Genomic DNA, 15,110 nt, shown 5'->3' with positions numbered 1-15,110 from the left:
TCATTTGGCCATTTGCTTTAAATGTCATCTCTTAGATGAAGGCAGCAAAACAACAAGCATGCGCACGCACACACACACTCCAGAGAAAACGATGTATCATGCTTTAGAGGTTATGATGGATTGGTCTTGGTGTGCTGATACACTGCTACTGTAAAGCCCCGAGAAAGTAAAAGCTCGACGTTTCGGATTTTCTGAGACGATGCACGCGTCGAAGTGTGCACGCGTCGAAGAAACACCGTATGAGTGTGACCGTATGTGACATGACGGATGGTGTGTACATGTCTGCTTCTGTGCATGCCTGAGCGGGGCTAAGAGTGAGGAGGTGTACGCAATCATGTTCCTGCTCCTGTGTAGATTTCCTGTAGCCTTGTGTGTGGCCTCTTCAAATATTGATGCTTTGTTTTCCATTTGCTGCGAAGAGTGCGTAATGTTTCAGGCCTCTCTTAAGGCTGTTCAGAATGCACTTAGTGTGGAGATGCGAGAGGGAAAAGCCTTTCTCTGGATTTCTAAGTGACGTGGTTAAAATCACAATAATCATGTGCACCTGCTCTCTACCGCTCAACTGCTCACTCGAACCAGCTCTACAGTTTAACATGCTCTGCTGTAATGGCTCATTACAACAGTTTAGCAACCCGCCATCAAACCAAACCGAACCGTCCTACATGTGCCCTTTAATGGCTTTTTACAGGCAGCTTAACTTTATAAACCCAGACAGGGCTTTGCAGGTAGACGATAAAAAGAAATATAGTGTGCTAAGCATCTCAAGCTCCAAATTAAAGGTGTCTGCCAGACTAAGTTTGAAATGAGTAAAATATCTAGATATAGGGTTAATAATGTATAATTGCAGTCTTATAATAGAAATTTGTTTATATTTACGAGATTTCCACTTACTAAGATGTCGGGGTGTTTTTTTTGCATCGTGTAGGAGGTGAAGCCAGTCGATATTCAAAATGGCCGACGAGGCAATACTTGTTGTCAAAACATGACATTCAGTCCATGTGATCTGAAGCTGTGAGAATGTAGCTCTTTTTTCCTCACTTCAGTGCTCCCTCAGCAACGATGCAAACGAAGCTGTCAGTAATGCCATGTCCATCGCTGTTGCAGGAAAGGAAAGGAAAAGCCGGAAGGGTGTGTGAAGTGAAGCTGAGAACTCCCTTATTATATTCATATACTAATTTGAAGGGAAAATAATATGTGAAAGCTCTTGTCTTTTTGAACAAACCCCTTTGTCTTTGTAGCTTTTAATATTTTTTTTTCCATGTTCGCTCTGTAAGCAAGACCAGCTAAGTAACGAGCGTGGTTAAATGAGTAATCACTATCAGCCTGAAACAAAGCAAAATAAGACTGTACTATCCGCCCCTTTTATTGGCACTAAAAGCCTCCTCGTTCGGTTTGGTCGGTTTTAAGAGATTTTAATGCTGCGACGATGCATTCGGAAGTTCAGCTTCTGACTAGCAAAAACAAAAAACTGGTTTCCACTTTCTTCTTGATGTCTTTCTTTACTCAGGTGTCATTAAAATAATGGCACTATAACTCAGAAGACGCACACACACTTCACTGTATGCGTGTGGTCACATCTTCATCAACTCGCCATATCTGTGAACGTGCACGTGCGTCCCGCGGGAAGGATTAGGATAGATGAGAGCTAAACGTGAGATGATCGGCGAGGGAAGTTTGGTCTCATACCAGCGGGAAAATGAATCAAATTTATACCCGATGGCGCGACAGGAGCACGCCGCTTAACGATGATGGAGTTTGGACACTTCATTTCTGTCATTGTGGAATTGGCCTGCCGCGCGCCTAATGATGGTAATATATGTTACTGTGCGCCTGGCGCACCCATCCCTCTCTCCATCTCACTTAAAGCCGCTCTCATTGTTTGGCAGATTGCATTATGAACACCCGTATTAGAGGCAGGAAAGAGCAGGAGGAGGAGGAGGAGGAGGAGGAGGAGGCGACAAATAGGGGGAGAGAACATACTTTATATGTTCCTTTATTTGCAGGATGAGTTAATGGAAAAACGCTACAGCGATATTAATTCCCCTTCTGTTTTGTCGCAGGCGATTGCAGCTTCGAGAAGCCGTTTGGGGCGTGCGGTTACAGCCAGGGACGAGATGACGACCTTGAGTGGGAGCAGGCCAACACCAAAGAAAAGCCTTCTGCAAACCAATGGATGCCTCCTGGTGAGTTTTACATAAACACTCATAAACACACAAGATAGAAGCAAGAGAGAACCCCACATGCATGCCCTTATAACTGCGATCCAATTAAAGCACACATGCACGTGTCCTTTTGCACTTTGTACTGTATGTTTTATATGACAGATTCATGTATATTTATATAACGTCGTACATTTACATTCCGTTGCATTCATTTCTTCGGCGAACGCTTTCATTTAAAGTTTCGTACAAGTGATACAGACTGAAATCCAAGCGCTGAGGCGTTTCAAGGAGCCAGCGGAGTGCAACAAGTTTCTGCCAAGAAACGGGAGAAAGCAACAGAAAGTTGTAGGAAGAACAATAAGATGTACACTGATCAGCCATAAGATTAAAGCCAATGACAGGTGAAATGAATAACGCTGATTATCTCGTTACAGTGGCACCGGTAAAGGGGTGGGATTTATTAGGCAGGAAGTGAACAGTCAGTATAGTTATCTAGCTAGTGCAAGTACTCTTAGAAGACGCATTTGCCCTGTGATCAGGAGATCATGACAATGCCACAGCCATCTGTGGCTGGGAGGCAAGGGAGCAAAGATGGGTGTGTTCTCTGGGTGGGAGGGAAGGCGTACTCTCACTCCCCTGACATTCACAATGATGCTAGGCAATTGTGGGTGTCTGTCAGTTTATATATTTTGAAGAGGCGCTGTCCTCCATGAGTGTTGCAGCAGTTCATGTGTCTTGGAGGAAGCATGTGTTAGTCCTTCATTCTCCCCATATGTATATATAAAACAGGGGAATTTGCATGTTGTCCCTGTGCTTCAGAGGTTTCCTCCGGGTACTCCGATTTCCTCCCCAGTCCAAAGACATGTGTTGTAGGCTGCTTGGCATTTCCAAATTGTCCGTAGTGTGTGAATGGGTGTGTGAGGATGTGTGCGGTTGTGCCATGTGATGGGTCGGCACCCCGTCCCGGGTGTCCCCTGCCTCGTGCCCCGAGTCCCCTTTGATAGACTCCAGGCTCCCCGCGACCCTGTGTAGGATAAGCGGTGCAGAAAATGGATGGATGGATGGATGGATGGAGGGAAAATGCTATTATTTCATTAAAAAAATAAAAATCTATTACTTATAGTAGACATTTAAATAAAAAATCGAACAGGTTGCTACTGTATTGCTGAGAGTGTGTGAGCAGCCAGTGTTAATCATTCATCCATGGAGCCCGAGCTGCTGATTTGTCCACCCCGCTCTTCTTCAATAAGATCCTAAAACGAAAGGACATCTTTATGTGAAGAAACAAGACAACGGTTCTTAGTCTTAACACTGGAGGCTGAATTTCATCTTCAGTTTCGCTCATAAGCAAATACGGGGCGTCGAAGTTTAATCAAATACACCAGCGCTGTCGCTGTCAGAGTTGTTCAGACACGGTCAGGGCTTCCTTAGTATTTATCGGGAGTTGGTCGTTAACAGACAAAGTAAGACAAAATGGATGCTTTACAGTGTAATTAACATCATGTTGCATAGATTTATAGTTCCATAAAACGGCGCAAAAGCTGTTCTGAAACTCATACCTGGAGGGGACAGAGCTTAAAGAGATTAAGCCTCTCAGAAATGACTCAGAAGTAAATCAAAAGAAACCAAGCACAGCAATGACCCCAGCTGTCACTCTTTCCCACTAGTAAGTTTTCAACAGTAATACATCTACAGATCTGACTGCAGGTACAAATGAATTAATGGCTCTGAAATGAGATCACCGCTTCCCGCATTGGCAGCTCTCACATCAATATCAGCGTCTCAGCCAAGAACAAAAGTCGTGGCTTGAGTTTTACTTTTCAGAACGGCTAACCTGTTTAAAATATATGACCATCCACAGCACTGAAGTGTATTAGAAATTCGATGATATTTTTTGTTTGGTACGCACGTCTCTATCTGCGTTTCTCGTTCTCGCTTTCTCTCCTGCTTTTCCTCTTTCTCTTGACCGTCCTGTCCATGAATTTTCATTCGATTTGAGACGCACACGCAGAATTCAGTCAGAACTAAGACATTTTTCCCCCACATCATCACAAAGATAGCCCTCTAATTGAATGAATATTGTTTTCCTTTTAAATCAAATGGGTACACACACAAATGTACGCACGCCGCATCAAAGATAGATTGGGTCCGTCTCACTTTCCTCCGAATCCTCCGAATCCTCCTCCTTCTCTCCGTTCTCTCTCTGAGTGACAAGGGAAGTCACTTGAACAGGACACATAGAATTTAATAAGAGTCCTGCACTAACTCTGAGGTGCCTTTGTGTTGTATTGAAGTGTGTGTGTCTTTGTGTTTCTTTGTGTGTGTGTGTTCAGTGAGGATGATTGCAACTCTGGAGAAATGAACTGACAAAGCGAAACACATTTACTTTGCTGGAATTGATCTGTGTGTCCGCGTGCGTGCGTGCGTGCGTGCGTGTGTGTGTGTGTCTGTGAAGAGAAGGAAGGATAAAATGCTATCCAATGCCCAGTTCTGACCTGCCAACGGACCCTCTGTCTCCGTGTTGCATCTCCAAGCTGATCATTTGTCTAGACGCTTCCATTTGCATGAGAATGTGATTGTGTCTTCCCCTCAGGCTGTGCTTTTACAAGGCCTTCTTCCACACTACCTCTTTAACTGGAGGTAATTAGCAGTTTCTGGCTTTATCTCTCTCTACGAACATCTTAAGTACCAGTCAATGTACTGACCCGCCTTTCAGCGTAGTGTCTATCGGTCTCTAATTCTGTCTACGTGAAGGATGTAACGGAGGAACAGAGAGTACACGGCACCCTGTTTTCCGGAGGGTCCGTGCAAGGATTCGTTGTGTTTTTTTTTTGTTTTTTTTCCTCTAATAGGCGTCATGTTTACATGAATCGCAAGCAAGATGGCCACAGATGGCAAGATGGCAAGCATGCAAACTTAATTTAGTCACTTCTCTCCGAGCATATTGACCGTATTATCATGAATTATAAACAAGTCACACTCCCATAAACACCAGCTACTGACTATTCACTGTGTAATGTAATCACGGGGTGATGTCTTTAATAAACAAGATACCCACGTGCACATGCACACACTTGCAGACCTGAACAGACAATCAAGCATAATCAGACACACACACCCCCAGCAGTGAGATTAGTCAGCTATGGTAGCATGCAGCCGTCTGGCCTCCTCATGACTGGAGCAGAAGGTGCTGGAACTACTGCACATGACTGTTTGCCCAACGTTTCTGTGTTTGGAAGCTTAAAGTTTAAAGTGCCCTGAAGGAGCTCTTATGTTTACAGATCAAAGCAGGTTGAGCGTGCTGGCAGATCAATCACCCAACGCCAAATAGATACTCTCGTGTTACCGAATACGCACCCATGGCAGCTTTATTGATCGACTTGAAAGTCTGCACGATTCACTTCTTAAAATCATGAGTCAGTCATGAGTGCGTCATGACAGCATAAGGGCTCTCTCATAGTAAATCTTATTGCAGACTAATAACCATAGCAGCATAATAAAATAATTTGAAGAAAAAATAAAACAACAACCCACCTAATGTGTGCTGGAGACTCCCTGCAGTGAGTCATTTACAGGCTGCAGCAACTGCAACTTGCAGTGACTGATACATTCAAATGAAATGTTTGACCTATTTAACAGTTAGCTGTGAAGAATACAGCGCGTCTTTACATTTTCTTCTCCCCAGTTGTCTCCTGCTGCATGACTCTCCAAGATGAGAGGATGTTGTAGAAATGCAATAAAAAGAAAAAAAAAAAGTTTTTTCTTGTTATCACTTATGTTATAGAAGCTAAAAACAGTCAACAGAACTATCATGCGGTTTTCACACTGGGCACGTTCGCTGCGGTCCGAATCCGAGTGGGTCTGGTTTCAGAACTTCACTTGACTCTATCGAACCTCGGGGTGTTTGCGTTCATCTTACGTCATCACAAACGCGCATGGAGAACACAACACGACTCACCACAGTTTTTTTATTATTATTATTATTATATTGGTGCTATTATGCGCAGCCGGGGACTCTTCTGTATCCCACAACGTTCCCCTGCCACTCATGGTACACGAGTGTTGTGGAAACTAACTATGTCTTCATCGGCTAAAACACACGTGCGCGGGTTACTTTACTTCCTGAACAAGCGGGGACCCGAGTACGAGAATCATGGCTCAGTTCCAGTGCAGCCGAACTCGCCGGGGGGATGGGAGGGGTGGCCATGTCAGAAGACCACTAAGCATATTATTGCCTGTCGTCACTCTAACGGGAAAATAAAAGCTCAACAGGCAAGTGAGACATGAAGTCCTTTGCAACCTCCGAGCAGAGCCAGTTATAATCTTGTGGACCTCCAACCATGGATGACAGAGTGATGAGCAGAGTTTGAGCTAGCTCTTCTGAATGACTTGAACCGGCTCAACAAGCAAACATTAAGCAGAACATCTGCTACGTAAATACCTCCGTAGAGGCTAAAGTAACACCCAAAGCCTCTTGGTGCACCCTGAAGAGGAGTGAAAACAGACAAACACAGCATGCACTGAGGAAGTAAGTGATTGTTTATTTAGTACTTTGTCACCCTGTTTATAAGTTCTATGAGGTGTTAGAGTGGGTGCTTGTTTTGATGAAAGGGCCAGGAGCTGACATGATTTGGCTGATGAAATGTGACTCAGAGAGGCTTGTATGGAATTGACAGGCACACCTCTATTCCATGATGAGCAAAACTATTTACCCCACTCAAACACACACTTAAACACCCTTCTGTCATGAGTTCTCCCCCTGGGTGCTACGAGCACAGGGCTCACTGGTTTATTTCTCCGTGTGATTTTGTGTATACTTTGCCATGTGCCTCTCTTTTGGTTTCAGTCCTGTCTCCATCCTGTCTTATCATTGGTTTGTTACCCTATTGTGTTCATCTGTTCTGTGTCCCACTTGGATTAGTTTAGTTATTTATTCCTTGTTGTTACTTATCACATTGTGCATTATTTCTTTTTTTGAGATTGCCTGCATATACAATTTGAACGGACAACGATCGCTGGATTGGCCACAATAAAGGCCACAGCTCACGCAGCACGTTACATCTTCTCATCATCTTCAACTCCTCTCCCTCGCTCCTCTCTCTCGTGAGTTCCATCCTCTGATGTATACATTAATGACTACAAGCAGACCTATTAATCCCAAAAGACTGAGAAGAGCCCACTCTGTGTGTCTGCTCAACCAGAGGACTAAAATGCTGTCTAGAGCCTAAGTGGGGTCCTTGAAACCTAACCAAGGGGTCTGCGATTTTCAAATTTTGTTACAGTGGTGGACATCAAAACCCATCCTTATCAAAGTTATTATGCCTATAATTAATGTCCCCTGGAATCTAATGACAGTTTCAATAGAAATAGATTGTATGTGGCTCCAATAAATAGCCATAATATTATTGCACACAGATACTGTATATAGATACTTAATTTTTTCATCCTTTGTTTGTAAAATTGATCTGTCCTCAGGGGGTTTGGGACTCTTTTTACAGTTAACTGTAAAAATTTCATTTACAGTTCTATATGAATATTCTTTATTTAATGTAAAAGGGTATTTTCCTGCAGCTTATTGTGATTTGGGTTCCGTGCTCCAGCAGACTAAACTAGTGAAAGTGGTCACGCTTGCAAGATGTTTGGTTGCGTTGCTGCTGAAAAAAAGTGCTAGTAATTAAAAGTTATTTCGCTTCACAGGAGTAGTAAATGAAACAAATGACTCTAACACATAGCAAATACCTTTGAAATCCAGCCGTGGGGTGAAAGAGTTTCTTTTCTATGGAAAAGTCCTGCTGGGATCTGACATTGCTGTAAAACGCAATGTGTAACGAGCTCTAATTGGTGCTCTGCTTTTTCTGTTAGGATTTCTCACTTCTGAACAAAGGCCTAAGCAAACCCCCAAGTATTTCTGTCTTCCTCGCTTCCCTCCACGCAGTTTGTCTTTATGTCTTTGCTTTACCCTCTTCTTTTGACTGTAGCAGACTGGCAGGAGCGGTGCTGTGGGTCCTCAGTGTAGTCTTGTGGGAAATAATAGGCAGGGCACAAGGGAAACGGAGGTCCTCTAGACTAGATTAATTAGCTTGTTTTCCTCCCACACTCTATTATGCTAAATACTATATCAATCTTTGCTAAGCCGGAATGCCTTATTTTCTGGGTTGCAAATGACTATGCAAAAATATGTGTGCAAGCAGGGGGAGAAAAAAAAAATCAGCTTCTAGTTGACATGGAGAGTTTCATTACTCGAGGTGTTAAGGCAGGAGAGTGGTGCATTATTTTCTACAAGGAGTGCAACGAGTAATCACTTGAAGGAATATATGTACAGTGCTGTGAAAAAGTATTTCCTGATTTCTTCTGTTCTCGTACTAAATAGTTTTAGTTCTTCAGATAAATAGAACATAAAACAAAGGCGATCTGAGTAAACACATGATACAGTTTATTTTATTTTTTATTGAAGCAAAGAATGTTCCAACACCTATCACCCTTGTGAAAAACTAATTGCCTCCTTAAACTTAAACTCTGGTTGAGCAGCAACAACTGCAACCAAATGTTTCAGATAACTGGAGATCAGTGTTTCACTTATTTCTAGGACTAGGACTTACTCCTATGCTTTGGATCCTTGTCTTGCTGCATGATCCAGTTTCAACTTACAGACTGAAGACCGGACATTCTCCTTTAGGATTTCCTGGTAGAGAGCAGAATTCATTTTCCCCTCAATTATTGCAAGTTGTCCAGGCCCTGAAGCAGCAAAGCATCCCCACACAATCACACTGCCACCACCACTGTGGTACTTTGGAGTCCCAGAGCCTTTGAAATAGCTTTGTAACCCTTCCCAGACTGATGTATTTCAGGCACCTTCTTCCTCATCGTTTTTGGAATTTCTCAAAATTTTTGCACAGGCTGTTACAGGGTAAGACCTTTTAACCAACTTCATGCTGTTGAAAAAGTCGTATTTAAGTGTTGATTTGATTGAACAGGGTTTGCAGTAATCAGGCCGGGTTGTGTCTAGTCCAGCTGAACACCATTATGAATGCAGTTTCATAGAGTTGGGGAATTAGCAACTACGGGGGCAAATACATTTTCACACAGGCCCAGTTGGTATTGGATAACTTTTTTGCTCCAATAAATAACATTATTTATTTAACATTAATGTCTGTATTTTGTGTTTACTCCGGTTTTATCTTAGATTTTGTTTTAATTTCTGAAACTATTTAGTATGAGACATACACAAAAACAGGAGAAATCCTTCAAATACTTTTTCACACCGCTGTATTCATTGCACCAGATACATATGCCTTTTTTTTTTTTTACCAGTTTAACACTTCTCATATATTTTTAAACAGCAATTAATATTTTCTGTCTCTCGTCTCAATGGAGTACTCCTTATTTATGTGTTATTTATTCATTTCCATGCCAAATGTTACCATGTTTTGGTATGTGCCATCCAGAAAGCCAGAATATTCATCTCTCAAGATCAAAAGTCATTATTTTAATGAAGTCTTGACTCGGAATTAGTTGTGTTCATTTTCTCAGCCTCATTAACTGAATTAAGCACTCTGCATAATTCTTTACTTTACCCCCCATCTGTGCATCCATAAGTTGCTGGCTTTGTCATTCCAAAGGGAAGTGAGGCATGTGAGGAAGCCGGACTGAAGGACATCAGACATTTCAATCACATCAGCCAGACATGAAAACTGCTTAAACGGGAAGGCACAACCATGATGTGAAAATAAGCTAATTGGATTCTCTGCATTTAATCTTTGAGGAAACACTCTGTACTTGGGAAAGTCAAAGAGGTGAAGAATGACCCTCTTATATGATTATGGGGCAAGTAACCAAACCGGAGCAGCCATATTTTCACCTGCTATGAATTCATGACAGCAAGCAGCATTGTGTTCCTACAGTCCCCTCTGAAAGTACTACAACGGCCAGGCCTATGAAGACATCTGAGTTTGAGATCCAAAGATGAATATGACTATTTCAACGTTCGTTTCCTGATATTTACATCTAGATGTGTTAAACAACTTAAAAAATGGCACCTTTTGTTTGAACCCTCCCATTTTAAAGCAAAAACATTGGAACCTGTGACTGACAGCCCAGGTGTGCCCGGTTAGATTGATTGTTTTAACAGTTAATAGATCTAAATGTATACTATTGATTTGAGCTCTGAGTTATAAAAGGATAAACCGACATGAAGACAAGAGAGCTGTCTATGGGGGGATAAGCATGACATTGTGAAGAAGAGAAAAATCTATCAGAGCAAGCATTGGACATAGCCAATAAAACAATTTGGAATGTCCCAAAAGAAAGAAGGAATCCACCGGTGTACTAACAGCCAGACATTGAACGGGTCAGCCAAGGAAAACAACAGCAGCTGATGATAGAAACATTGTGAGAGCTGTGAAGGAAAACCCAATCTCCAAAAAAAAAAAAAAAGATTTGGAACGAGCTCACTTAGGATTAAGAATTTGGTTTAATTTAGTATGCTTATGCCAAAGAGAATGTAACTTATCCTGATTTAAAAGGGCAATTAGTGAAATCGGAGCTGTAGCTGTAAGCTGTAATACTGGTTAAACTGTTTCATTTTATTTCAGACTCAACACTGCACTCACTTCACAAGAGAGACTTCCATCACTTTTTATGTTCATACTGCTGCTTAGAATCGACACTGTTTACATCTTCAAGAAGAGCTTTTTTGATTTTCCACTAGAGGTGTGCTGGGACTCAACAGTAAAAGCTGTGAGAGTGAGCAGGCGTTAGTCTCGTGCATGCAGGAGCAGGTGATCAGATACACTATTTCGCCAAAAGTTTGTGGACAGCTGTGGGCTTTCCCCAGACTGTCGCCGCAAAGCTGAAGCACACAATTGTATAGAATGTCTTTGTATGCTGTAGCATTACAATTTCCCCTTCACTGGAACGAACAGGCCTAGCCTAAACCAGTTTCAGCACGACAGTGCCCCTCCTTGCGCAACACCAGTGCCTGACCTCACTAATGCTCTAGTGGAAAGCCTTCCCAGGAGAGTGGCGGTTATTAGAACAGCAAAAGGGGACTACATCTGGAACGGGATGCTCAAAAAGCACATATGAGTGTGATGATCAGGTGTCCACAAACTTTAGCTCATATAGTGTATTAAGGCCACATTAATGGGAGCGAATATTGGAATGTGCTGGACACGAGTTGCACTGCATGATGCATTCGCTGCATTCGTTTATCTTCAGTAACTACTTTATCATAGTCAGGGTTGCTGTGATTTAAATGAGTAATTTGTTCCTATTTAAAGATAAAACACGACTGAAGTTCATTAGAAGACACCACAGGCAGGTACAAGCACAAATAATAACGGCAAGCATCGGAGAGATTGGTCAGACTTTCAGTGAGAGTGGGCGGGATTAGTCAAACTTCCAGTGAGAGTGGGCGGGGTTAGTCAAACTTGCCGTGAAAGTGGGCGGGATTGGTGAAAATTTCCGCACGAGTGGGGGAGGGATTGGACAAACTTTTGGTCAGAGTGCACGGGATTGGTCAGAATTCATCTAGATGTGTGATTAAAAACAGTCCCACACACACACATCTGCTTGTCTTCTTTATGTTTGTCACTGATTCTTGATAATGGTAGCACTGTGATTCCAGTGGAACTATATCTCACTCTTAACATTACACCTGTCTGAGATGAGAGGAAATTGATTTGACTAATTTGTTTACTGCGTATCCTCACAAAGCCCGATCTAGTGTATGAAGGTAACTCGAAATAGCGTTGATTCTTTATTCAAAGAAATTCAGGATTTAAAGAGCATTAATTTACTTCGATATCTTCTTCCTTTTTGCTAGTAACAGGTTTTTCCATCTTGGAAACAAACTTTTAGAATTTCTAAGATTTATACTTGTTTATGATTCTCATGTCATTACAGTTTTGAGATAAAACAAGGGAGTGTTGTTTTGATCTAATGATATTGTGTGTTACGATCTCGCCGGCAGATGGTGCTGTGGCGGCGACGTGCACGGAGAGCCGGAGAGCGCGCGCGCTTGCACGAACCAGAGCGAGCACATGCTCGCGCGTTACATAGGAACCATGGAGACTTTGTTTACAAGGGACACGTTCGTTTGTTTCTGTTTGGTCTCCTCCTTGTTTAGTCATTGGTTGTTTTTGAGGGAGTGTATTGATTGTTACCAGCTGTCAGCATTTAAGGTAATTACATTTGTTATTTAAACCCCTCGCGTTGCTGCGTACTTGGCGCAGTATTATATGTTGATATGTGTAAGGGTGCCACGCGATAGTGTTTCCCTGCCCTGCTCTAGTTTCATGTTTCACGCCTCGGTTCTAGTTTTATGTTTAGACCTTGTTTCCCATTTTCTTGTACATTGACTTTAGTGTGTAAATAAAGACTTTGATCTGCGCTTGCTTCCGTTTATAGTCTCGTTACGTAACATTGTGACAGGTCTAAATCTGAATTGGACAATTAGCTCAAAGCTAAGCAAGATGGAGTTCATATGAAAAAAATGCTCTGGATTCACTAAATTCTCTACAAAGCTCTACAAATATTTCTGGACTATCTATGCATGAGTGGATGAACAGAGAATTTTTTTTTTTTTCATCAGTGGGTCATAGAGCCCTTTCCTTTTGTAAGGGAGCTGCACAAAACTTATTCATTAGTGTTATTTTCCCCTTCCCCTTTTCCATTAGAATGGATGGAGAGTGGCGAGGGAGAAAGTTCTGGAGAGGCCTGAGGGAAAATTGAGCTCCTCACGTTGCCTGCCTAACCTCACAGTGAGAGTATTTTTGATTGGTGGCAAAATGTGAGAATAGCCTTGTCTTCATTGACATTTCCGAGCGGCTAGCAAGCTTTTCCCCGGGTGTGACCTCTCTCAGTTTTATTAATAAATGAGACCTGGAGGTTTTGGGTCCAAAGAGTGGCCCTTCATCTTGATTTCCAACCTCATAATGATTTTCACAGGGTTCAGGACCTGAACTGGAGCGAAATAATGAGTGTCAGTCATTACTGCAAATTATATCCCTCATTCCATCCATGGCTGAAGCCACAATGAACTTAAATATCACCAACATCCAAACCTATAGAGTTTGACAGTTAGTAGCAGTTAGTTTGGTGTTACCATGGACTAAATCAGGTGTTGCATGCCCTAATTGGTGAATATTTCTCCAGAATACAGAATCCCCCCCTTATTCAGCTATGAGGTGATGAATGAAGGAGAATTCTTTCTCCCCAAAGCTGAGTTTGATCAATATGTTCTGTATGGTTTTAATTATTCATCCCGTTCTCAGCGTTTTCCATTGTGTACTTTATATTGTTGTGAATTATTGTTTTGTCCAGGATACTGTTTGCAAAGTAATGGAGCACTCAGGAGGGTGGAAATTTAGCTTGAAATAAAAGGACTAAGATCACAAACAGAGCCCAAAGCCAGACTCAGTTTGTGGAAAATTTACCACTCCTTGTCCATATACTTCAGACTTTCCACTGCGATAAGCATTTCCATTGCCTGGTGTATTGTCATTTTTTTCCCCAGAATTGCATCCACCTGAGCAACAAATACTGTGAAACCAATTTAAGGCTGAAATTATGATAGTAATAAGGGGAGTTAGATGCTGAATTAGGGCAAGCAGAGACAGTAGGTTGAGTGCATGTTAGTGGTTAAACTAGAATTAAAAGCAGCACAGATGCTGAATTATTGACCAGAATGGAACCCGTAGCAGTGGCCATTAGGGGAGTCTGTGTCAGAACTGGTTCGTAGAGGCTGTACATGCTGAAATTGTGGTATGCAAAGTAGGAAAGCAAGACCCTTTAGCAAGCAAGGCTTGGAGCACCGGGCCTCAGGAGGCAAGGCTGATTCTACAGGAGGCACACCAGAAGAAAATTCCACCAAAGGCATGCTCAGGCACACTTTTAGCAAAGAAGATGCACTCTGGAGATCCCAAACAGGATCCAAACAAAGATGATGGAGTTTGGAGATCCAAACAGGATCCAAATTAAGGCGATGGAAACTGGAGATCCAAACAGGACCCTTTAGGAAGTAAGTCTTGGATCTCAGGAGATGTGGCTGATTCTACAGGAGGCACACCAGAAGAAAACCCCACCTAAGGCATGTTCAGATTCACTTTTAGTGAAGAGGATGGATATCTGAGATCTAAACAGGGCCCTTAAACAGGCAGGGTTGATTCTACAGGAGCACTCCATCAAGGGCATGTTGAGATACACCTTTAGCAAAGAACATGGACTCAGGAGATCCAGAGTGTGTACCTTGGCCCGAACAGGTTCTCTCAGATGGACAGGTAGACATGGTAGATTGTAGAACAGGTTACTCAGAAGGTCAGATGGAGCAAACTTTGTAGATACCCCAATGGTCCATTCTTATTCACCATTCCATCATAACCATCTCATTGTTTAGCACTCTCAAGCTCTCCTGGGTGCACGTAGAAGACCCAGAAATTTCAAAGGTGTCTGTTTACAAGATGCATTGTAACAGATACTCTTTCAGTTGCTCAGGAACTCCATCTTACCCAGTTAAGAATCTAAGAAAAAAAAGCGTAGCATTGCCATTTAGAGAGCTCCAAACTCTACTTGATCCACTAACTATGGCTTTTGTAATAAGGATGTGTAGAACCAGTAACAGGTTCTAGCACAGGTTGTTTTGGGGTATTACTATTTCCAGTGGTTTTCTATGCATGTTGGTGACTAAATAGCCCCTACCTTCTGAATTACAAGAGTGTATGTAGTTAAGCAAGTGAGAAATGTTAGCCTGGACTCATCGAAGGATTAATGGAGTGTTTTATATTGGATTGTTCTGCTCTCCTTGTTGGAAATCCCTGTTGGAGGTGGTGTGTGCTTCTTGCTGCTAGATTGGTAGAAAACGAGACACAGCTCGGACTTCAACCCCCTTACAGATGGCGCATCAAATATTCTGTGGATGCTTGGTCAAGGGTTTCATTTTGAAGCTTGGAA

The 15,110-nt window shown here is 42.3% G+C and overlaps 1 protein-coding gene across 4 annotated transcripts in view; it reads left to right on the top strand.

Annotated features, from left to right (window-relative positions):
- The window catches only part of LOC108280688 (receptor-type tyrosine-protein phosphatase mu), a 253,376-nt gene that overhangs the window by 60,932 nt on the left and 177,334 nt on the right, over positions 1 to 15,110 (top strand). For all 4 annotated transcript variants that reach the window (XM_053673623.1, XM_053673622.1, XM_053673621.1 and 1 more), the window contains exon 2: positions 2,061 to 2,183. In XM_053673623.1, coding sequence (XP_053529598.1) covers positions 2,061 to 2,183 — 123 coding nt within the window. The remainder of the gene's footprint in view (positions 1 to 2,060; positions 2,184 to 15,110) is intronic.

Source organism: Ictalurus punctatus, chromosome 20 (assembly GCF_001660625.3).
Source record: "Ictalurus punctatus breed USDA103 chromosome 20, Coco_2.0, whole genome shotgun sequence".
NCBI classification, from domain to species: domain Eukaryota; kingdom Metazoa; phylum Chordata; class Actinopteri; order Siluriformes; family Ictaluridae; genus Ictalurus; species Ictalurus punctatus.
The sequence above is the reverse complement of the archived record's forward strand: the minus strand, read 5'-3'. Positions and strand labels throughout refer to the sequence as shown.